The following is a 26610-nucleotide window of genomic DNA, read 5'->3' on the forward strand; positions in this document are numbered from 1 at the left end:
TTCTAATAGAGCTTCAGAGAAAACGCATGGTTGATAGTTAGTTTTTTTAGAAGAGATACAATATTGTGATCGTCCATATTTTAGTAAAAAATGTGAAACCAAAGCACTTTAACAATTTTAAAAATTATATATTTAATATTGAAAAATCTAGACTTGTACCAAAGTCAGAAGTGTGAGAAAATGTTTCAAAATTTCAAAACTTGTAAGTATGTTTTACTTCTAAAAATACATCTCCAATATTAAATAAAATTGTAAACCTTAAATTGACGATTCCTTAAATCATTCCTGATTTATTTTTTCAAATTTTTCGGTACAGCGGTTGTTTGAAAACTCGACAGAAATGAAAATAAAAGAATTACATTAGCTCTGTCAATATGGCAGTCAAAGCAGCCGAACAGCGAAAAAAAAGTGTGACAGGTTAAATTTAATGAGTTGAATCAAATAACGTTTTCGCTTGAAGATAACTAAAACCAAAAATAAAATACATCTAGATTCCCCAGTGTATTATTAATGTAGTTGCAACGCGTGACACCAAAAGCGCTTTCTGGTGAAAATAGATGCGTAAATGCTTCTAAAACGTATGCATAAAGTTGCCTGCGCATTTAACACAACTACAGTAGCTAATGGAAAAACCTGTTTTAATCCACCTAGTGGTGTAATGATGCCTTTCTCATTTTCATTTTCTTCTGTATATTACAGCAGAAATTCCCCGAAATACTATAATTTACGGTTTCCTAGGACGATTTGAATTTTGGAAAAAATGTACCAGTAGTCGAACTTGGATAAAATTCAGCAAATCATTTATGGGACTATCAATGGTTTATTTGGTTACAGAATTTCATGGTCTGCAAACTAGAGAAAATTACTAGCCAATATAAAGAGGTAGCCTATGAACAAAGTATTCCTGAAATTGACGTTTTCATAGTGAGCACCCTATCTCCGGAACCAGGGGTTTGATCCGAATGAAAATTGGGATATTCTTATGGCATCTCACACACACAGATATTTGCTCAGCGCGTCGAGCTAAGTAGAATGGTATATGACAATCGACCCTCGGTTCAAAAGTCGGTTTTTGCAGTGATTGTATAGCCTTTCTATATGAGAAAGGCAAAAAGTACACCCGCTTCTCACTAGAAACGCTGTCAGTGTCTCCGTACAGTGAGAAATCTAGGTTTACTTGATCTATGCTAAAACCAAAATGAAGTAAACCTAGATTTCGCACTGTACGAAGACACTGACAGCTTTTCTAGTGAAAAGTGGGTGCACTTTTTTCATTGCATACTGTGGTAGTGTGAAATACGCAGGCAACTTTATACATACATTTTAAGAACTTATTGTTATACCGGGGACCCTAGATGTATTTGATTTATGTCGAAACTAATGTCGTTTTCGTTTTTAAATTGCACTACACTGGTGTAGCGAAAGCTGCACTGAAACCGTTCGTTTTTACCAATTGCACTACACCAGTGCTACACTTTTTCTGCACCGATACTACTGGTGTAGCACTCATCAAAAGTTTGGTGTAGCTCTGTGCAATGGAATCGTTTATTGTAGTCATTGGTTACTGTTTATGTTTTCGTCATTTTTGTTCGTTTATTCATGCCTCAGTGTAGCACTGCACCGGTGTAGTGCAAATTAAAAACGAAAACGCCATAACTCTACCTCAAATGGATTCAGAATAAATTGAATGAAGTGGCACGTTCCGCTGCGGTTATCTGGAGATTTGTTTCATACATTTGATAACAGTTGCACTTAGAACTGAAATGAGTTTTGCTTCTAGATAAAACGCAAAATAAGGAAGGACAGCAAACCCAGCCTTGATTTGCTTCAAAGGAAAATCAAATATTTTGAAGAAGAATTTAGATCCATGAATTGCCTAATTTTCAATTTCTAAAGCAATATTACGATTAAACCAGTGCATCTATTAACACGAAATACATCAGTACTATTGTACAAAAATGACAGATTTCCACAGTTCAAATTTAACAAAACTACTCTAAATTATCTATAGTAAATCTAGTTAACAAAAATACTTCAAACATCCACCTCGAGCCATTTGGAGCTAATTAGTTTTTTTATGAAAAACTTTATTAATTCAAATATTATTTAATGTTGTTGGGATTTTTTCCGGGCTCCAGAAAAAGTTAGATATTCGGTAAATTGGCTCTTTCGATTTAAAAAGTTCCCAGTATCAGCGATATCACACGGGAATCATATCCGCAATCAACTTGGTTGAAACGGATCAAAACCATTTGGCCGGAAGGCAAATCGATGTTCATTTCTCCGAATCATATAATTGTATTACTCAATAATAGTAAATTATATCAAACGAACCGTGAATCACAATCACAATCGAAGCTTGCTGCGATAGTTATCGAAAAATGTAGTAATATCCTAACAAAATGATACTAACATAAATTTTTTTATCCCTCCTCATTAGCTCATCGCAAACAACGTTATCATATAACGTGCAAATTGTGATAAAACCGACACCGAATATAATAAGATTTTAGGAAACGATTTCGAACACGCATCGACCAAACAAAAATCAACAAGAGGGCAACACATCAGCTTCGTCATCATCAAAATCCAACCACGGAACAACTCATGATTTAGTGCAGTCTACATGAGCCTATAAACGGCCAACCGATAATTGCTAATAAATCAGGTGACGTTGTTGGAAAAGAGCTATTTTGTTTGTGCAAAAACGTAAATAAAACGAACTCCATTGTAAATGTATATAATGGATGAACACGTTCAACGAAATGAAAATACGAAACATCGAAAACTCGTACGAAGTTATGACCAACTGTCACATGCATGCGATACTGCAGAGTCACACTCGATATCCCCATCGATGACCATGGTGTTTACTTCGACAGCTGGTTTGACAGCCAACATCACCGCCACCAACAATACCTCAGCATTATCCATAATCCAATCACCCAAATCACCTTCCCCGAATCTAGTATCACCGATGACGAGCAGCCAAAGCTTCGAACAGTCTATGGCAATTACACCTACGAAATACCAAATGTACCATCAGTCAAATCGGATGTCAAATTCAACCCAGCAATTCATCCAACGCCAACAAAGTGCATCTCAAGCCTATCTGACATCACCAACGCACCAGCACACTTCATTAGTTCGGAAGGCTAGTCTCACGAATACTGCTCACAGTGAAACTCCAAATGACACGCGAGCTTCTAAACCCTCTAGCTATTATCATCACTCATTACAACAGTCGAAACCTATGGACCAACGAAGCAATAATCCTTTTATACTAAATTTTAACAACATATCCGGATGTTGTCTGAAAAATTCACCACTATCTTCCAACTCGCCGTGTACTTCATCACCCACAGCCGGAATCCAAACGCCAGTTTCAACGGTTTCTCTTACACATCCAACACCATCTCCGTCGGTCCCAGCCCGGCGAAGTCGCTCGTTACTGCTTAAATCTTCTTCACCCCAAACGCAATCTCCTGTGGGGCAACTATCGACACCACAGGCCTCCACTCCTGGGCCTCCGGTACCGCCACGACTCAGTAAATCTCCAACGGGGAGCTCTACGGCGAATCCCTCCACTCCTGTACTAACTCCGCCGACAATTACGAGTACTAGCTGTTACGTCACGCCGGCATCATCGCTTGGCAGCGAAAAAACTCCGAGTCCCGCTGTAGCACTGCTTGATGACACTCCGTTGAGCGAAGGCCCATCCAGTGCGACCAGCGTACAGAAGAAGCGTGATGATTTTCTGAGGGCTACAATGAAGATTTGCCTGGTGGTCTCTCCGCCTTCCAGCAAACTGCAGGTCAGTATCGATTTGGATATACCGTCTGCATGTTTGAGCATGTTGAAGATTTGTTGAATAGGCCGGAGTATGCTAATGGATCCCAGGAAAAGATATTTCATATAATATTTTCTAAGTTTTGAATATTTTGATTTCAAATATGTATTGTATTTTGTTTTTCATGTTTTCAATAAATTCCGTTGAAAAACGACTAATATAAAAATAATGCTTATTATTTTTCATATTTCATTTTATTTGATCGTCATATGTCTACAGTAAAATACAAATCAGAACTAACTTTGAGCACTTGCAAAATAACCACAAAGAAATTACGATAAACAAGCAGAAGCTTTATGCATACACATTATACGTCGATGATTCGTTACCACGCCATCTATTTCAAATAACTATTGTTTAACCATCTTCAAATGCTTCGAAATCTCGAAAAATCAATTACATGTAACTTTTGCTTAAAAGTTGTTATCATTTTTAGGCCTGACTTTGGAAAACGATCAGATATATATTTTCAAATATCCATGTTCGATTTTTTTTTGAAATATCGACATATACACAGTGCATAGGTTCTGCAAATCCTTGTCGGTGTTATCAGATTTATATGGAATGCGCGAAAATAAAAAAACAGGCAATAGTGTGATTCAAACTGAAAATCTAAAATTGTTCAGTAGGAAACCCATCCGCGAGAGTTTATTTTATTTTTTCAATAATGGTGTGTCATTCTCGCCTTGTTTACAGCAATACGAATAGGAGAAACAGGATTCTGGTGAGATCGTTCCTAAGATACATTTAACAGTTTTCTTATTTACAATATCTTATTATATTTCTCTTTACAAAAAAAATCGGGCTATACTAATCTCCGTCGATTATACGGGGAACATTTGATCAATGGATCCACAAATCTTGGTGTTTCCGGATCGGTAATGTCCAAGTTTGTTTGTATAGCCAACAACTAATATAACTTAAACATTGAAGTTGTTTTGAGCCAAATTCAGCAGAAATTTTCCCTTTTTGGCACCACTATTCTAATTTTTTGTTTTCGACATGCAGTCTTGAACTACACTGTCACAGTTTATTAGAGTCTTCTCTAGCGATTGCTACAAAATTGCATGCACTAGCGTGCATACATTGAATACTTACAAAATGTTCTGTTCACTTGTTTGTGTTTTACCTTTTTCATATACTCATATAGAAAGGCTATAAAATCACAGCAAAAACCGACTTTTGAACCGAGGCCCGGTGTGTGTGTGCCACTTACTTTTCTCGGAGATGACTTAACCGATTTTCACAAACTTAGATATAAATAAAAGATCTCACGGTCCCATACAAAGTTCCTGAATTTCATTTGAATCCGACTTCCGGTTCCAGAATTACAAGGTTATATGCATCAAAAATGTGAAAATAATGTCACTATTTTTTCTCGGAGATGGCTACACCGATTTTCACAAACTTAAACTCAAATGAAAGGTCTCATGGTTCCATACAAAGTTCCTGAAATTCAGTTAGGTCCGACTTCCGGTTCCAGAATTACAGGGTGATATGCACCAAAAATGTGAAAAGAATGTCACTCACTTTTCTCGGAGATGGCCAAACCGATTTTCACAAACTTAGACACACAGTTCCTGAATATCATTTGGATCCGACTTCCGCTTCCGGAATTACAGGGTGATATGCACCAAAAAATGTCAATGCATTAAAAATGTGAGAATAATGTTACTCACTTTTCTCGGGGCAGAAAGGTATCACGATCCCATACGTAATTCCTGAATTTCATTTCGAATCGACTTCCGGTTCCGGAATTACATGGTGATATGCACCAAAAATGTGAAAATAATGTCACTCTTTTTTCTCGAATATGGCTAAACTGACTATCACAAACTTATGGTCCCACCCATACAAAGTTCCTGAACATCATTCAAATCTGAATTCTGATTCCGCAATTACAGGATGATATACATCAAAAATGTCACTTAATTTTCTCGAAGATAGTTGAACCAAGTTTCACAAACTTAGATTCAAATTAAAGGTCTCATGGTTCCAAACAAAGTTCCGGAATTTCATATGTATCTAAATTCCAGTTCCGGAATTACAGGGTGATATGCATCAAATATGGAAATAGTGCATTAAAAATGTGAAAAAAAAGTCACTCACTTTTCTCGGAGATTGTCCCGAGTTGGCGGTTCAATGCTGCCCTATGCATGGTCTTACAAACCATTTGTCGTATGTTCGTGCCCCGACCTGGAAGGATTCGTTGTGTCAATAGGCTCGTATCACCAGCCATGCAATGGTTTTGTATACTCTAAATCGGCTGCAAAGTCTGTTGAAACAGAAGGTCAAATTCTTAAGATGCCATCAGAATATCCAGATTTTCATTCGGATCAAATCCTTTGTTCCGGAGATAGGGTACTCAGTATGAAAACGTCAATTTCAGGAATACTTTGTTCATAAGATACCTTGGCTAGGGATTTTCTCTAGTTTGCAGACCATGAGACTCTGTAACCAAATAAACCATTGATAGTCCCATAAATGATTTGCTGAATTTTATCCAAGCCCGACTATCGGTACATTTTTTTCCAAAATTCAAATCATCATAGGGAATTGTAAAAAAACGTGTAGGTCATATTAGTACATGGTTGAATGAATCGAATGTCACTATGCCGATATCCAGCTTTCGGTTACGGAAGTACCGATAATAATAATCGAATATGATAAAATGGAGCTCACTTCATTTTCTAACATATGATTGAATAGATTTTCACTAAAGCTTGTTTCATTTAGAATTGAAACAAACTTTTGCTCACATTGTGTCGCTCCTGGTGGACGGATTTGGAAGTTCTTGGCCCCACGTATCGGGAATTTTGTCAGCTTCACGTATGATTTTTGACATTCCGCAAAACGACTGTACTTTGTGAACAATCAACATGGAAGCCGAAAGAAGGGAAAAAATTGTGCACAGTTATTTGTAAAGTCCATTGTGGTCTGCATCTAGGCTAGCTAAACAGCTAAAATTGCCCAGGAATACCGTAAGGGCGCGTTATCAAACGGTATAGAGAAACATTGACGACGATTCGGAAGCCTCGAGCCAATCGTCGGAGTGGAACTGTCGACCGGAAACTACGTGGTAAAATTTTGAAGACGATTAAGAGGAATCCTAATCTGTCGGACCGTGATTTGGCCAGAAAAAGGAACAGCCAAATCGGACCATAAAACAGAATAGTGTGGTCAAAATTCGGGCTCGGAAACTATATGACCAAGTTCGACGGGTGTCTTCTGATGGACGATGAAACCTATGTCAAGGCTGACCTCGGGCAAATCCCAGGTCAAAAATTTTACTTGACAACGGCTCGGGGGATGTTTCAGCTAAATTTCAATTTGTTTTTGCCGACAAATTTGCAAGAAAATTTAAAAAGTGCCCAAAATTTTAAAAGTGCCCAACCAAGACGACAAGCTAAATTTCACTGCAAAAAGTCGTGCTAAAGAGATTTTACTAATTTTTTCAAATTTTTCTATACCATAATGGATGACGAAACATACAAGCTCGAATTCTTTAAACAGCTTCCGGGTTTGGCTTTTCAAACCGCAATGTGAAGGAACATCGTTGCCAAGCATAGAAGCTGTCCAAACTCCTGAAAAAATACTTGATTTGGCTAGCCACATGCAGTCGTAGTATAAAATCCTAATCAACTTTTTTCTAATATTCATTCAACTCTAGAACTCTGAAATAAACAATCGAATTTTTTTAACTATGTGCATTTTTTTGCTGCTCTTGGTGCCCGAAATGTAACGTGGACAAGCTTCATTATCAGCGTATCAAATAAAAGTTAAATATCTAGCACCTTTGTATTATTTCTACTGCAAACTAAGTGCGTTCATTATTTCCGGGACAGCCTTGAAATATTTAAATGTCAATGATTGGTCAGTAATGTTGACCATGATAGTGCAATTAAATCTAGATTTCCAAGACAATTAGCATAATAGAAGATCGGTTCTCAGATCTGCTGAAATCGATAACAATTTATGGTATAGCCGTTTTAGAATTCTCATTAATTTCAATACCCAATACATGACATTTAATTTGATTCGACTAATAGCTGTCACGACTGAACGCTTTAGGGTTCATTTGTGACAGCTAAGATAAGTGTTTTATTTTGTTCCTGTTTGTTAACTTTTCCCTTTCAATTTAGCTATCCTGAACAGGAGGAACTTACAGAACTGTCTCAGAATTCGTTTTGAAATGCAAATCACAAAGATTTAGAGAAACATTTCGTCTGATTTTGTGTAATATTTAGCACAAGAAAGAGTGACCGGAGCAAAAACATTCTTTAAAAAAGGATACAACATTATTGTGTCCCATTCGGGGCAATCTCCAACTCGACCAATATCACTCTGAATTGAGGGTTCGATTGGTGCACCATGAATGGGAGGATAAAGAGAAAAACGGGTGACATTTTCCTCTTACTTCAGTCGCCAGTTACCAGTTGGCATGACGAATAAAAAGCAGCATTTTTCATTTATTCAAATGACGCCATAAATTAATTGTATTTTCCAGACGTTTCTCATCGAAGCTATAACAGCATCTCAAAGACGGTGTGAAAAGTTAGTTCAGACAGATGGACAAAGCACTCGCAATTGAATTCCGACGTCTTGTGCAAAATACCTGCTTTAATTTCACTACTACATAATGGTTCTCCTCCATGCGTACAGTGCATTGATTTAGATTTCAACGTAAATCAATCTTATTTTTACCATTACTACAAAATTAAAAAGAAACAACAAACAAAACAAACGATCCAATCGAAACTACAAGCTTTCATTCTACCAGAATCCTTGAGTACATTTTCATTCTTATAATTCCTCGCTGTTTACATCAAAAAGCAAAGCATTTCTCTAACCGTAATTTCGCTATAAGTCGGATCATAATGACTGCTATAAAGGAAATTTTCATTGTTAATGATACCGCCAAACACATTCGTCTGTGCTGTCACAAGAACACAGAATAACACGTCATTTCCTCACCGTTCACTACCGCACTTCATCGCTCCACATACGGAGGCAATAATATATAGGCCACCATAAAAGCTGTCGTAAACTAAAATTGCTTTCACTACAATACCTTGTACGTATTTAGCATAATGTTCAACCCAATTAGCGTTTCGGCGTGCTTCCGTTACCCGTAGGTAAAATAGCTGCAGCAAGATAAGCATTACTTGAGTGGAATATTGTGAGTTATGATGAGAGCATTAGTGATGTTATGCTAAATAGTTTCAAATCGATCTCTTGATTGATAAAACATGTCTAGATATAAACGAAGGAGAATTTCAAACCAATTCCAATACATTTCTTCACGTATAACATGAAACTATTTCATCCAAAGGTTTATTCTGGGACATATCAAAGAATATAGTTGAAAACCAACTGACAGTACATAGTGTACATAAACGGTGCACTGTTTTATTTGGTTTCTTTCTTGAAAACATGTTCCAATAGTTCCCGAATTGAATAATGTAAATTCTCTCTGAAGTTATGTTCCATGCTTAATCTTCTCATCAAAATCTTTTTTATGAAAATAAGAAATAGGTACGGAATTCGCTTTTATCTACACTGGTTGCAAATGAAAGGTCTTCCTGGATACGTCATTGTGTTTGGATCTGATGGTTACTTTTCGAGTTATACAAACTTTTATGTCAAAATTTATGAAATTTACATTACGGAATTGTTTGGTTTCATAGAATCTAGTTGAGATCGTGGGTATCCAAGAATTCTCTGGAAAAAAGAAATCAGTGTATAAACGCGTCACTGGTGATATTTGCATGACTTCTGAGTGCGGTATATGCTCTTAGTACTATATTCAGCAAATTGCAAGCAAAGCCTTGGTATTACATTGCTTTAGTGGAATTTGACCTTCTGTTTCAACAGACTTCGCAGCCGATTCAGAGTGTACAGAACCATTGCATGGCTAGTGCTACGATTCTACTGACACTACGAATCCTTCCAGGTCGGGGCTCGAACATACGACAACTGGCTTTCAGCAAATTGACATACTGTGATAATGTCTGAGAGATTTATTGTCCATCCAAAACCTCCTTGGGATATAGCCCAAGTAACAATTTTTGTTATGCTAGCGTATTTGTGACTAGTTTGGAACCAGAAATTTGAGTTATTGTTACTAACATCTAACCACTTGCGTTAAAAATAAGTTGTCGTTACGTTGTAATGCCATACTGAAATAACTTATTTTCCATAACTTGGAAATAACTCATTTTCAAGTAACTAGTTGAAACTTTGTTGCCATTGACATTCTAAACATTGAATGAATCCGTAATGTTTTCCTATCAACATTATAAAGACAGTATAGTACTTGAAATTACAAATTTGATACAAGGTACAAATATCACAACGATTTTAAAACTATCGAATGGAATTAAATTTTAATTATCTGTTATTTTATGCGCCTTCAATCAAACTCTTTTCTAGAAGATATGAACAATAAACAACGAAAAAACCTTATGTTCGGAATGCTCAAAATTAATCCAAGTAAAGTGATTTCTCATTGTTTTAAATTCGTGTATTAATAATGATAATTTTAATATCACAATCGATGTTTAATCCCTATATTGTTTTTAATAGTGCATAGAGCAAAAAGGACTATTCTTCCTTTCATGATTTTCGTCAAAAAGTAGTTTAAAAAAAGTCCTGGTTTTATTTATGTTTTATACACTTCTTACGACTCCATAGTGTGATCGCCATATTCAAACCAACAAAAGTTTTCTAGGTTGCATTTCCGTTATCATTACATTAGGAAAACCTACCGATAGCTACCTGAATGAATGCAGAAATTGTATGTTATAATCTTATAATATCTAAGTTATTGCTACATCAATTAACCGTAACGATTCACATATACGCTTACGTATTTATAATGGTTTCGCAACCTTTTTTCAACTAGTAGCTAAAACCATAGCTGTGATTAAAGATATGTTAGAATCAAGTAACGATAACATACAAATGATAGCTAGTTCAATGTTTATGTTATAAAGAAACACTGCCGTCACCTTGTTTTAACCAGCATAACATAAAAAACATGTTCGTACTCTTGTTGCAACATAGTTGGTCTAAGTGGTATCAGAACTAGTTACGGGTAGCTAATATTGGAGTCAAATAAACTTATTTTCAACTAGTGGCTAGAAGCATAGTTGTTATTAAAGATATGTTTGGATTAAGTAACGATAGCTTATAATTTATAATTAATTTAATATGACAAAAAGATGTGGGGATTTCAAACTTAAATAACAATTTCGTAACTGGTTGTGTTATGAAGAAACATTGATGTCACCTTGTTTTAACCAGTATAACAAAAAAACATATTCGTGCTCTTGTTGCAACATAGTTTGGACTTAGTCGCATAAGAACTAGTTGCGGTTTGCACTTGGGAGGCCTTTAAGTCCACCAATGTAACCCATTACATTATTGAGTTTCTTTTTTGTGATATATTCTCATGGAATCACATTCAATTAATGGGATCATTGTGATGAATTATGAAGAAGTGCTAGTTTATCCAAAAACTACCTGAAGCTTAGACCTTAATATCTACCAGCATAACAAAGTGCGTTAACGAAATTATTGTTCACTATCTATACTCGTGATACCATTTACAATTAATTATTACTAATTGTACATGCTCTGGATCACCCAAAATCTACCTGGAGCTCAGGCCATACACAAGAAACTGTGTTAATTAACTTATCGTCCTCGACCCGTACTCGTGGTACCACATGCAGTAAACAGCAAAGCCTTGGTATTACATTCCTGTAGTGGAATTTGACCTTCTGTTTCAACAGACTTCGCAGCCAATTCAGAGTGTACAGAACCAGTGCACGGCTGGTGCTACGATTCTACTGACACTACGAATCCTTCCAGGTCGAGGCTCGAACATACGACAACTGGTTTTTAAGACCAGCGTCCTATGCATTGAACCGCGAACCCGGGACAAAACAAATGTGTAAATAATCTACGCCATCCAAAAACTACCTGGAGCTCAGGTTTTAAGATCTACCAGAATAACAAGGTACACTAACGAACTTAATACTCGTGATTCATTGAAGTCCTTGGAAGACTGAAAATATCCCTGAAACAGATCAGAATAGACAATGAGCAACATTGAGAAATTATACATAAGCTGCGGATTCCTCATGTAGATCCTAAGAACTGTTTTTACTGAAGTTGTAAGCAAAGTGTAGCTCTAAAAATATGAACAGTAAGCAAAAAATATCGGAAATTCATCGGAAATCATTGTAGTCGCTAAGGACAACATTTCATGTAGTTCTTGGAATATCTCTTACGGATTTCCGTTACCTCCAAATATACTCAGATGGTCTTAGATACTTTTGCGTATGGACGTAGTCAGATTTTTTATGTTATTCATACAAAAACCGAATGGAATTCAAGAATTTTTTTTTCAACGAAAATTTGGAATATCGTGGTGTTTCATTTAATTTACGCGAAATTGAATTTACGCACCCTCGACTTCGCGCGTTAATTGAGTTTCCAACCCGTCATTCAAAGCGATAATGCAAAAAAAGTAAAAACCTGTTTTAATCCACCTAGTGGTGTAATGATGCCTTTCTCATGTACATATAATATTGTGGTATTCTATTCAAACTTTCTCTTCGATTTTTGAAAGAAACCAAGAGATTGTTTGTGTATAACATACAGAATAAAACAGTGCATTGATTGAGTAAGTCATCCTTAAGAAAACGAAATGGGTTCACTATTATATGCACTTCCGGCACCGGAACCCGAGAACCGTTATAATCAAAGTCGGTTCGTACGGCCACCAACAAACATGACATACAAACTCAACTAGTACGCACGATTACGATTTAAATGTTCGTTGCATCCGAAAATATGCAGTATTTTTTGGTAGGACCATAAGAACTTGCAATTGACCCTAAGATTGGGAATAACGGCTTAGAGTTCAGTTTATAACATTTTTTACGTTTTTTGTTTCGCCGGTTTAAGTGATTGTGTACAATATTGAACACACTTTACCCTATAATTCCGGAACCGAAAGTCGGATCCGGATGAAATTCAGGAATTTCGTATGGGACCGGAAGACCTTTCATTTGAATCTAAGTTTGTGGAAATCGGTCAAACCATCGCTGAGAAAAGTTAGTGAGATTATTTGACACATACACACACACATACATACACACACATACATACACACATACACATACATAAACACACACACACACATAAACACACACACACACACACACACACACACACACACACACACACACACACACACACACACACACACACACACACACACACACACACACACACACACACACACACACACACACACACACACATTGCTCAACTCGATGAACTGAGTCGAATGGTATATGAATGGCCCTCCGGGTCAATTTTCACTAGTCGGTTTTTCAAGTGATTGCCTTTGTATATGAGAAAATATCTTCTGGCTCAAAATTGTTTCAATTTGTTGGTTGTGTTTCTGATTTCAGCTATGCCGGTTACCAGTTCCCGGTTTCGGAAGTATCAGAAATAGGGGTCTAAAACACAAAAACGGAACTGTCTTCGTTTTCTCAGAAACTACTGACTAGATTTTTACAAATGTTGATCAAAATGAAAGATTTTATGGCCTCATAATGACTTTTTTTCAGATGCGATACCCAGTTCCGAAACAACAGAGTGAAGTGTGTATAAAAATTATAACGTCATGTAGAAAAAAAATTCCAGGAGAAAATGAAGAATTCCTATAGACTTCACTTAAAACTTGTATAAATTGGAAAGGTTATGCTAGTGTATGATCAAACAAACATTTATGTTCTCAATCAAAATTCGAATAAAAGATTTTTGAAGAGTCCCTTAAAATACTAATTAAAATATGAGTTATATGAGAAAGGCATCATTACACCACTAGGTTAATTAAAACTGTTTTTTTTATTGAGGCTTAATTTTTCTTTCAAAGTAATTGAAAGAAAAAGAACTGTGAGGTAATTTTATACCTAGATATCAATTTAGAACAAGAATCTATGAACATTAAACAAACATTGTTCAACAAGATGCAGGTCTTGCATCAAATGAAAAATAATATGAATAAAATTTCAGTTGAATGAATTGGAGTTTCACTATTCTGTTTTCTATTTCTTATTTATTCAACTCGGCATGCTATGCTCAAACTTATTTTGTTTTTGTTTATTATTTTTAGTAGTTTAGAAATGTATGTAAATACGACTGTAGACAACATAGTCATATGTTGTTAGCATTTCAAAATAAAGTTTGCTATCCATCTTTAGTCTTAAAATAATTAACTAAGCTTTACCTTTACCTTTTTACAGTTAAAATCAAGAAGCCTAACCCATTTGGACAAACTAGAACCACACGCAACGCAAACGAACATTCCGAGTGTTTACAACCAATTGGAGTACTTTAGAGTAAGTTAACTATAATTATTAATGTTTAGTACCTAATGCTCTCGACACTTAGTATTTTTTTCAATTGTTTATAATGATTTATTTGACAAATTTGTCTTGGTGAAAAAAAACTTAAATTGAAAAACTTAAGCTAATTGTTCTGATTCACAAAATGACAAAGGTCAAGTAGAAGTTAATGAAACATGGAACAACATATTAAAATCAAAGTACTGGAAAAATTTGTTGAATAGCGTACAAGCTGAGCGAAAAGGTTTATGCTGTTCATGTTACATCCTATTCCTTGATTCCAGGAACAAATTAGTGGCGCTGACGAAGTGATCTTTCCGATGCGTAGAGGCTTAGCCGCACTAGCAATACTAGACAGTCAATATCCCTCAGTAGTAGTTTAGCAGAAATTGTAACTTAAGCAGTGATTCGTCGCATTTTCAAAGGTTCGAGATTCAATAAATTACAGTATTTTGCATGTGGGGTAGATTAACGGGATCTCGCAAAAGGGGAAAGTAGTATGAACCGCCCCTACACCAAAATATTCCTAAGCAGTTTTTCGTGTTTTGTTCCGGGTATGCTTTAAATTAGTTATTAAATATTCCTCATAATCAAGTAAACAATTTAAGTAATTCCAATATCTGCTTTTTACCTCGCCATCAATCTATCACACAATCTCGTTTATTTTCACTTGATTTAGATGAATCAAAGTTATACTCGGTTTGAAAATTGGAGTTACGAATTTTGAATGAAACACATTCACAAGAAACTTATATTACGATTATCAAATTATCATGAAGAGTCATCGTTCATGATCTGATTCACTTTGATCATAAAACATGAATAATAGTCATGATTCTATCCAAGTCTTTGGTTTTGGTACAGCTCTTATTATTTTTATGGTTGAGCAATTTGAATGTATCCATTTTGTTCGACATTCCTGAATTATTATATATTTCGTACGAGTTTCCGTCATACTAGTTAACGTGGTTCACGCCTACAGTCAATTCCAACAGACCTCTCAGTCAAAATATTCCGAATCACGTAAAACATCAACCCTCTGCTGTAAATAGTGAAACGCAAACGCATGGTACATATTTGTATCTATCTATTTCCAACTTTTTCAGAGTATAACGCAAACTTATATGCAAAAATTACCGCTCGTACAGCATTCCAATAGGTCCTTAGTGAAACGGGTAGAAACCCGAGTGCTGGGTGGTTAGTACAACGTTGGCAGCGGCCAGTTGGAAGGCACCTTGTTAATCAAGTAAGAAATTACGATAACATCTTCACCGTCATTGATTTACACTAGAGGGTAGTTGTGATTAAGACCCGAGCTTCAACGTGGTTTACCCTTGTTGAATTTATGTTACCCTTGAGAGGCTGAGGTAAATTGAAAGCGTTCTCGAGTGAAGTGGAGTGTGGCATCTGAGGAAGGTGAAGGTGAAGTGTGTTTTTTCTACTTTCGCTGCGTTCACAATTTTCCGGTATAATCTTGTATCTGTAGAAAATATTAATCACGATAAAATTATAATAATCTTAAACGTTCAAATTGAATTATTAATTTACCTTGTAGTAAATTTATTTAAACAACTCGGGTATTTATTACTACAAACACATTACATTTATGATTTTGCACTTTGTTTGAAAAAGGCTCCACAAAATAGCAAAGCCTGAGATTTTGACTATTCAGAAATCAGAACTAATTGGCTCAAGTGGCACGTGATCCTAGTTATTTGGAGTTGTGCCTTGCCGTATCTTCTAATCAATTTCCTAATAGGAAAGGAAGGATAAAAGGAACAAGGAAAGAAATTGTGAAGTGAGTGAGGTGGGGTCACAAAACATAAAGAAACAAATCGTTCTGCATCCCTGGAAGGATGATGAACAATCTCCATGTGCCAGAATGTACAGTTAGAAAAAACCTCCAACTCCCGAGAGGATTTAGAGATTTTACAAAAGCGACACCATTCTGCATTCCCGGAAGAATGCAGAGCGATTCGCAGTATGTATGAGCAGAAGTAAATTCAGTATGTATGAGCAGAAGCAAATCCCATAGGGGATGCAAAACAATCTTCTAAAACCCATTAAGGTCAATCCAGAAAGGATTCATTCGTTCCAGGAAGAACGATGAACCCCTCTGACTATAGCCTCTTACCACATTGCACAGTGGTCCAGGAAGCAAAACTAGCAGGAAACAATTGTTTACGCCTCTATTATTGGCCTCAGAGATTTGAAGTCTTCGGCACATTAGTTCCACTTAATAAACTGCGTTTTTCGGCCATAGTGGTTTTAGGGTGGTCCTAAAACAAACTTGAATTAAAAAATTATTTCAGAATCTAGATGAGATAGAATAATGCATCCTTCCACAATAATTTAGAATAATCAATTTAAGGCAACTTTGTCGAAGATATTGATTGTGTATCTTTAACCGTTTTTATATTAGAACGGTTAACATATCCTTAGTTAGAATGCTTCTTGAAAAACAGTTTTTATTCAATAACTTTTTCATTTGAATTTTCTCAATAATGTAATGTTCTAAGAAATTCAGGAGCCTAAAAAGACGCAACTTTTAGTGGAAGAAGATTTTTGTTATACTACCTGGTTCAATAGTTATGTAAGATTTTAACAAAAAAATACGCCTTTTTTAAATAACGGTTTCTAAAAATGGGGCAATCCGAAAAAAAATTTGATTGCATTTGATAGTTTGTACTTTTTATATAATATGAAAAAAAAATTGGAAAACAGTTATTTTTCTATCTCATTTAAATCAAAATTTCGTGCAAGTATTTTTGTACGTTATCATATAGCATGACAGTGGAGAATAATTTATTTGAACAATTTTAACAAGTCATTTAGGGTAGGTTTGTGCTTAGGGCACATAACCGTTTTCACTTTTATTTACGTTTCGTCTTAGACTCGTCAGTGCAGAGCAGTTCATATAGAACTGCTTCATGCAAACTTAAACAGTTCAACTTGAACCGCTAAGCAGACGTAAAGTTAATGCTATTTGCAAAACACTTATTAATTGGCACCGAATGACCACACCTGAATCGGCCAGTATTAGCCGAAAATAACGTTTCCGTTCGGCACGTCAGCAAAGACATGGCACTTCGGTGCCGATTCTTAAGTGTTTTGCAAATAGCATTAACTTTATGTCTGCTTAGCGGTTCAAGTTGAACTGTTTAAGTTTGCATTAAGCAGTTCAATTTGAACTGCTCTGCACTGCCGAGTCTAAGACGAAACGTAAAGAAAAGTGAAAACGGTTATGTTCCCTAAGCACAAACCTACCCTAAATGATAACGTACAAAAATACTTGCACGAAAGTTTGATTTAAATGAGATAGAAAAATAACTGTTTTCCAATTTTTTCTCATATTATATAAAAAAGTACAAACTATAAAATGCAATCAAAATTTTTTTTTCGGATTGTCCCATTTTTAGAAACCGTTATTTAGAAAAGGCGTATTTTATTGTTAAAATCTTGCATAACTATTGAACCAGGTAGTATAAAAAAATCTTCTTCCACTAAAAGTTGCGTCTTTTTAGGCTCCTGAATTTCTTAGAACATTACATTATTGAGAAAATTCAAATGAAAAAGTTATTGAATAAAAACTGTTTTTCAAGAAGCATTCTAACTAAGGATATGTTAACCTTTCTAATATAAAAACGGTTAAATATACACAACCAATATCTTCGACAACGTTGCCTTAAATTTATTATTCTAAATCATTGTGGAAGGATGCATTGTTCTATCTCATCCAGATTTTGAAATAATATTTTAATTCATAGTTTGTTTTAGGACCACCCTAAAACCACTTTGGCCGAAAAACGCAGTTTATTAAGTGGAACTAATGTGCCGAAGACTTCAAATCTCTGAGCCAATAATAAAAGCGTAAACATAAACAATTGTTTCCTGCTAATTTTGCTTCCTGGACCACTATGCATTGGGTGAGAAACGATAGAATTTCCTTTAATTTTAGCTCCGCATACACAGACTCAACCATGTATGGAGAACCAAAAACCCGGATACGTAGTTGCGTCGGATGATATGAAGTTCCATAATCGCATTCACACTAATCACACGAATAGTACTCAGCACGCTGAATAGTAGCCGTGTGATTATTGAGTTTGAAATGTCCAGTCAGAGCTCTGACCAGAATGCTGCAATGATCCTTGGAAAAATGAAGTACCTTTGATTTAACCAACTAGTTGAAAGTGGTAAAGCTGGTACAGGACCATCGAAATCATTCGTTGCACCATCTCTGAACCAACTCATCAGTCCATTCATTTCCAGTAATACCAGAATGGCCGGGTACCCATAAGAAGTAAACAGTATTTGAAATGCTGAGGTCATCAATTTGAGTTCGATATGCAATCACTAGATTTGACCGTGAGTCATTCGTACTAAGTATCTTTAAAGCTGCCTGACTGTCGGAACTAAAATAAATTCGTTTACCACAGATTCTCTACTGAAGTGTCGATTATATTCCACACAGAATCGCGTAGACCTCTGCTTGGAACACAGTACAGTATCTACCAAGTGAATGACATTACTATAGGCTCATTTCATGACAGTAGACACCAACTCGACCATCCAACAGAGAACCGTCCATATAACAACCTACGTATTCGTCAAGTAACCAGACAACCATTCCTCGTGAAGACGACATCTCACATTGAATGTTTTGAAAGGAAAACTGCATGTGAGAGCTAGGTCACTAGGATCGAGTGTGATTAGTAGCATAATCTATAGGATAACTGTTCCAAAGCCCTGTAACCTTAAGACGGTATGCACAAGATACTGCTTCTTGTTTTAGGAACACATGTAGAGGTTTAATGCACAGTAGCGCCTCTATAGAAGCAGTAGGAAATGCTGTGAATGCTCCTGTCATCGCCATTAGAACCATCCTTTGGAGATGATTTAGCTTTGACTGAACTGTCGCAACTTCTCCTTATTTCCAGCATACAAGACATGCCAAAATTGTCTAACAATAGTTGTGTAGATCCAATGAATGTATCTTGGATTTTAGGAATTCTACAACTATAAATTATTCATATCCACTCGGTGAAATAGCGGTAAGGCTCCTAGCCTGTCTGGCTATCAGCATCCAGATAAGGATTTACCAAGTCTAGTCCAAATCCAATAAGATTTTGACTAACAATGAACCCTCTAAGTAGAGCGCTCAACTAATACAATTATAGCTACCAATTGAAAGAGGAAACTTTATCCAGAAAACTTTTCCATCAGACAGTAACCACTTGAAAGCGATAAACACCGGAATTATTCCAATATCCCTCAATCGATTGCTGGATCTGAACAGCATCCAAAAAGCGGCGATTCTTGGAAACTGTAATATTAAAAGCCCTACATACGAAATTGAGAAAACCGGTTAATGAGACCCGGGTAGATGAAAGTTTCCAACAATTTTTTTCGAGAAGTGCCAAAACTGTCAATTAATAATAATATTCCAAAAAATATTGATAATATTATCAATATTAATAGTAATAGTAACAATAATAAGGCCCAACAAATCGATTGTAGTATTGTATGGAGAAATGCAGGATAAGGTAAATTTGATAATACTTTCAATGTGGTTAACCGAGGGCGTGAAAAAGAAATCTGTTTTTTGAGAGCGCGTATGGAATTTCGACTGATTGGGGCTGTGAACGATTATCTCGTTTCTGTCAACAGATAACATAATACAGTAAACAGTCTCATAGTCTCCAGTAAACTCGTGATAGTTACTTTGACCCACATGCTGAAAGCCGGTTAAGGAGTTTACAATTTTTAAGTTTTAAGGAGTTTGAAATCTTAAATGACGACTTCCGCCTTTGTAGTACTTTTCGAAATCCTGTTTGACCTATATATGTTCGAATTTATTCTGAAATCCAAGTTAAATCCAAGTTAATTAGGATGGATTATTATTTTATGAATCACACGAAAGATCCGATCAAATGTTTCCGAAATGGTAAATTACACGCAACGAATATAAAAAAAACTTAAAACATCGTTTTCCGGCATCTGCTTTCCAGTCTGTTTCGAAAGTGCAATATTGTAGAGAATTTCAAGCCAAAGTACTAATTATCTGCGTGTTTAAAAAATATCGTTAACCCGAAAATCCTCATGTTATAACGATTCCATATGTCGTTAGTCTTATAGCCATGTCCGTGTCGAAAATATTTATTTTGTAACTAACTTTCGTTCTCAGGGATTTAATCGAAAAACCAAAATATTCTTTCCAAAAAAGCGACATTCTATTGGGAGTACAAATCAATTCGGTCCGTTTTTAATTTAAAGAATAATCAAAGTATCGGCCATCGTTAGTTGCCCCCTTTTCACCGCTCAGGCAACATTCGAATTCTATCTCGAAAAAAAAATAAAGAAAGAAACCGATGATCTGCCAGGAACAACCAGTAGTCAGAAGTAGCATTGTCAGAAGAATACAACGGGTGCGGCATAATGTCCCACTTGAACGTTTCCAAATATTTTTTTCACGATTTTTGCGACATGAGTCGGCCTCATCGGCGTTGTTATAATTAACTGTATCATGTCTTTGCTTGTATTCCGGCCGTTCTTCTCATAATGCACGGCTCAAACGCATTAATTGCAGCCTATACCGATCATCCATTATAGTATCGTCTTGTTGTAGGAGCTCATAGTACACAACACTTTTTTGGTTCCACCAGATGCACAACATGACCTTTGAACCATGAATATTCGTCTTTGGTGTTGATGTTGAGATCGATGGTAACAATTGATCGGGCATAGCGTAGTATTTTTTCTTCTTGGGGTTATCATAGAATATACATTTTTCATCCCCAGTAACAATTCGATGTAAAAACCCCCTTCCTTTGTTACCTTTAAATTAGCTGCTCACAGGTGAAAAATCGCCTTTCAATGTCGCTCGGTTTTCGTTCATAAGGCATCCAACTGCCTTGCTTCTGAATCATTCCCATTGGTTTTAATCGTACAGAAACTGGTTGTTGAGTCAACTGATGATTATGCAAACTCCTCTTGCGTTTGACTCGTTTGACTTCATCGAGTAATGCCTCCAACTGTTTGACTGCGATTTTTTTTTGTTGCCCGGAGGCCTGTCTTCAACTCTGAAATCCTTATCCTTGAAACGTCGAAACCATTCCCTACATGATTTTGTTTATTTAATAATCTAATTTTGAAGGCACACTTCTTAAGCTCTAAGATGCCGAGGACATACCACAAGCATTTGAAGCGCTTCAGCTGCACTTTTCTTCCAATTAAACAGAAAACGAAAACTTCCCGCAAATGCTGCTTAGTTAACACAAAATTGTTCATAATTAACACAGTGAAAAACAAGGTATTTTGATTAAAGCTATGTTAAGAATGTATATACTGAAAAAAAGCCTTTTTGTTATATTTTTTTCAATTATAGAGGTTTGATATGTTATAGAGAATTGATATGTTGTAACTTACAACTGATGAAGATTATTGCACTATGAGTAAAGACGAAAAAGAAGACATTTATTGACCAAAAATGTGAAACTTTGAAAAATGCTCAACATACATCTTTTAGGTTTTTCAACTAGATTTTATGAAATAACGCAAAATTTTCAATAAAAGAAGAACAAAACATGATGTAAAATGGAAAAGAACAAAAAAGATGCTGAGCAAAATTGTGATTTACGCAATGAAAACATGGAACTTTTGACATGAAAGACAAGCAATGTCTCGGACAACCGAAAAAGTGCATGTGGTGGAATCAACTAGGCGCTATTTATTATGACGAATCTTGATGCGTTTGAACAGAGTATTGCTAGAAAAGCTCATGTTTTGCTTCATGACAATGCGAGAACTCATGTTTCGAAAGTTGTAGAAATTTATTTGTAATCGCTGCAATAAAAAGCTTTGCCCCACCTGCCATATTTACCATATTTACACGACGGTTCTCGGCAACAATGAATGCAATGTTGTAGAAATCCACGTTGTAGGAGACCCCACCGTATACGTCTTCGTCTTAGGGCTGCCAACTATTTTTTTTTAATAAATCTGTATTTGTCGGTTTTGAGAGAAAATAAAATATCACGTCACCAAGAATAAGTATAAGCGTTGGGGCAGTTCTCCTCGCTTAAGAACAAATAAAAATTTAAGTGAACATTTCGAATGCATCTGCAAGCAAGGGACAGATTATCTTTGTTTACATTCTATTCTCATCGTTTACTTCCTAGCTATTTGAAGACAAACATTGGAAAAGGAAATTGTAAATGAAAGTTTTTCTTTGTTTCTCTTTTCTCATTCGATTATTATGGTCCTATCTGCAAACCTACATACTTTACATATATTAATGACTAGTACCGTCAACTACCCTTTTAAAATATTCACGTCGAAATAGGTAGGGGAGAGTGTTCGGTTAGCGGAAACCTTTTTTTTTTGCTTATAACTTCTGGCTAAGTGCACATTATGCAGACATATATACATCAATGGAAAGCTAAAGTCCCTAGCTAACAACTGAATAAGAAACTAAGTTGATTCAATCGATTGAGAAAACTTTATTATCAATTCGGTAAAGTGATAAATTTTGGCCATTTCAACAAAGGTGTACGGTTACCGGTACCCGAAGAAATTTCGCTAAAAATGAAAAAAATGTAAGTAAAGACTGCAATTATTTGAAGAAAAAACGAAATTTATTCTTTTCGGAGGAGTTTTGGATAAAAGTCTACATTGTCTGGTGGTGACTTGGCCGATGATTTGGATGGTAGCGCTTTTGGTATTGATTAGACCGGTCTTCCACCGGCTTCGCGGGATTGAATACGTTGCTGCATTCGAATTGATTGGTTTCTTATCCACTAAGCAACGTTTAACGGCACACGATTTGTTTGAAGTCGCCATGGCTAACAGAACCAGAGAGCCAAAGCTTTCACTTATATGACGAAAGTATTGAAGCCGTCAAGTTGTCCACGTGTTGCTAATCACCCTAGATGCCAGGTAATACAAAAAAGTTTAGCTAGCAAAATCGCGCCAATTTTCAAAAGTCATTTCTGACGAATGTCTGCAAACAATCGAAGTTTTAAAAGTTTGTAAAAAGTCTTTAGACGAAGAAAGGTTTACATGTTAACTAAGAAATTTTATAATTTACAGAAAATTTTGCAGATTTGGCATCCCTGCATATCACTGACAATTTTTCACGATCTGTCGAAAAAACTGGGGTTCCAGTAACCGAAATCGTGGACATTTAAAAATTGACGAAAAAAAAATTTTTTTTTGATAGCATCCGGCATTAAATCACGAAAACGATCGATCTCATCTCTTAAATATTCAATCCGCTCACCTTTTCGATTGATGCTTTTCAATTTATGATATTATACAAAAGTAATAAAAAACTTTTGTGTTGATTTTCACGCTAAAAAGTTACGGTGGGGTGCCGGTAACCGAATACTGCCGGCAACTGAACATCTTCCTCTAAATTTAGACATTCTCAAACTCCTTCTCTCCTTCCAAAGAATTTAAGTATATGATCCCTAAGCAGATTTTTTTAGGTATTAACTAGAGATTGGCGGGTGAACAAACTTCTAAACCCTAACCCGACCCGCACCCGATTGGAAGTAAAAAAGCAACCCGATTACGCGAATAACTTTTCTCCCAATCCCGAACCCGATCCGTACCCGATAAAAAATAAAAATATGTACCCGCACCGGACCCGAACCTGAGAACACTTTGGTAGTCGGGTTCGAATATCCGACACCCTCTCAAATTTTTGTTCAAAACGAAAAAAACCGTCACCCGTATTCGACCCGAACCCGACAAACATTTTTTTTCTGAACCTGAACCCGACCAATACACGTCTGGTTCGGGTTCGTGTCGATTACCCGAAGCCCGAGAAAATCTCTAGCATCAACTGAAAACATAAACATTTTTCGTGGTTTAGTTGGGTTAGAAATTGTTGATACTCTTTAAAATTGCAATCTGATTTTCATGCGTACGAGAATCATTACATGTTTACGATCGTATTCGAAGGTGTTAGTAAAACTATACTTATATATTCTATATGTTATTTTAGTGATCCTCTGATTATAATAGCAAATCATATTTTTTATAATGAAATCTTTGAGTTAAAAAAAATATCTTGAACTAATAAAATATTCAGCCTTTCTCAACAGTGCAAATATCTATTCGTAACGTATTCGTAACGTATTCGTAACTGATTCAATTTTCCATTTGATTATCTGAACTATAAACGCATGGAATTAAACATATTTAAACATTATTATTTATAATTGTCCGATCCATTTTTGATCGTTTGAAACCTTTTCATATCAAGTAGCTCTGGATTATAACAAGTATTTAATATGCGAATGAAAAATATTGCTCACTTGTTGTTACTGTTTATAAAAGTCATATTTCACACAACTTTACGCTCAATTCTTCCTCTCACTCTTCTTTCTTCTCTCCTTCATTGCTTCCGTATGTGTGTATTCTGGATTGCAATCAATTTCTTCATAACCTGAAAACCATGAAACATTCAAACCGGGTATTTCTGCATCACCGCCATCAACTAACCACAACGATTCCATGTTGCAAAACTAACAACCACAAAAACATCCCGCAGAGTGATGCTTCGGATACATCAAATACGTCAATAACGTCCGCAACCGGGTCGGCAGGTCATGGTAGTCGATCTTTTTGCGGGCTCGGCGGAGGAGGTGGCAGCACAGAAGGCCCAAGCCCTGGCGAAACATTTTTATCTCCATCTGGAAAAGAATGCTCGCTGCCAGTTGCTTCGACCTCCGGCAGTGCACTTATTGGACTGAGTGACAGCGAGGGTGGTTGCATCAATCCCGCTTACGACAGTGGGGATGGAAATTATCCCCCTGGGTCCGACAATCTCCCGGATAGCACATGCGAAGGATCGGAAGCAGCTTGTAGCGAGAGCATTTCCAGCAATAACGGTAACGAACATTCCAATCGAACTTGTTGCCTGTCCTCTCCGTCGTGCCCGAAAAGTAAGTCCTTGTCGACGTCCACATCGCTCAAGAAAAAATCATCGTCGTTTTTGCACCGGGAGCGCAGAAAACCGGTACTGACACGAAGTCAAGTAAGTATCAGCTTTCGTAAAAGTTTTCTAGTAGTTCCTTGCCCTATTCTCACAGTAGCGAAAGTGTTTGATGTGCGTGTTCTTTTTGCCTGGAGTTCGAAAGAAGCTAAGTGATAAGGTAACAGATAATCTGAAAAGGTAGATCAACTAATCTAAAGTCACTAAGAGAATAAATTCATGTTCAAATCATCTCATGATGTTTTGAGGCATCGATATTATCATAGTTTAAATAGTTCAAAAAATAAGTTTATTTACCATAAATCATTCATGAGCAAATAGATAAAAAAAAGTCGTTGGATTTCACATAATCCGATTAGGATGAAGGAGTTGCATGCGTCTTCAGTATAGCCATTCAGATATAGAGAGAACGACTCGACACAAGACTAATTTCCAAAAAGAACGATTGTATTTTTGCATGCACTTTCTTCAAATCATTGTAACTAAAGTTTTCAACAAGTCTAAATACATCTTTGAAACAATTATTTCTAGGAGCCACATCATATGGGCAAATTTATTACCCTTGATCATTAGAATCATATTCGAGTGGTTGAATAACTATTTAATTTCAAGAATTTGAAGTTTTGAAAATGCCTGTAAATTTCCTAGCTGTAACTACTTCAATTTTAAAAACGTGTTTAATCCACCTAGCAGTGAGATGATACCTATTTTTATCAATCCGCATGTGTTTTTTGCATGAATATTCTTCGGTGTTTAAGTTTTCATGACATTATTTTAATGACCCTCGTTTTAAGCGACAATTTGAGATTTTAATCACTCATTACTCTGTAATGTCGAAACTGCAAATCGGATCGAATTTGAATCTAGAAGTGTGATAATCGATTAAACATGCCATGATATGTAAGTTCCACTCTAGAGTTTACGGTAATTTAAGGTACTTCCAGAGCCGGTATTCAGGAACCAGCATAACCCAAACCGATTCGTATGGCCATATGACGAATAAATTACAACAGTTTTGAGTTCAACTTTGAAGCTTTTCGGGATTGTCATCTTCTATATCGGTTTGAATTTTAAAAATTCATCATCATGTAATTCGAGAACCGGAAGTCATAATTGGATAAAATAATTAATTTTTGTATATAAGTTTGTTTTAATTAAAATTTTTGTTTCTGAAATTTGATTAGGCTTTTTTGAGAAAACGATTGAGCTTTGAGAAACGATTTTATACTGGAACCGGAATTCTAAAAGCGGTATGGCCGAAGTCAGATAAATTCACCTGAGTAGCTGTACACTTTACATTTGTTTCAAAACATTTGAAAATCAGTTAAGAC

At 36.0% G+C, this 26610-nt stretch overlaps 1 protein-coding gene across 2 annotated transcripts in view; it reads left to right on the top strand.

The window, feature by feature from the left end:
- The window catches only part of LOC131434863 (uncharacterized), a 351398-nt gene that overhangs the window by 284836 nt on the left and 39952 nt on the right, over positions 1-26610 (top strand). Inside the window, exons 3-5 of one of the 2 annotated variants that reach the window (XM_058602083.1) lie at positions 2441-3814; positions 14176-14271; positions 24836-25321. In XM_058602083.1, the coding sequence (XP_058458066.1) occupies positions 2735-3814; positions 14176-14271; positions 24836-25321 (1662 nt within the window). In that variant the 5' untranslated portion in view covers positions 2441-2734. The remainder of the gene's footprint in view (positions 1-2440; positions 3815-14175; positions 14272-24835; positions 25322-26610) is intronic. The other variant, XM_058602082.1, reaches the window with a different exon arrangement.

Source organism: Malaya genurostris, chromosome 3, assembly GCF_030247185.1.
Source record: "Malaya genurostris strain Urasoe2022 chromosome 3, Malgen_1.1, whole genome shotgun sequence".
NCBI classification, from domain to species: domain Eukaryota; kingdom Metazoa; phylum Arthropoda; class Insecta; order Diptera; family Culicidae; genus Malaya; species Malaya genurostris.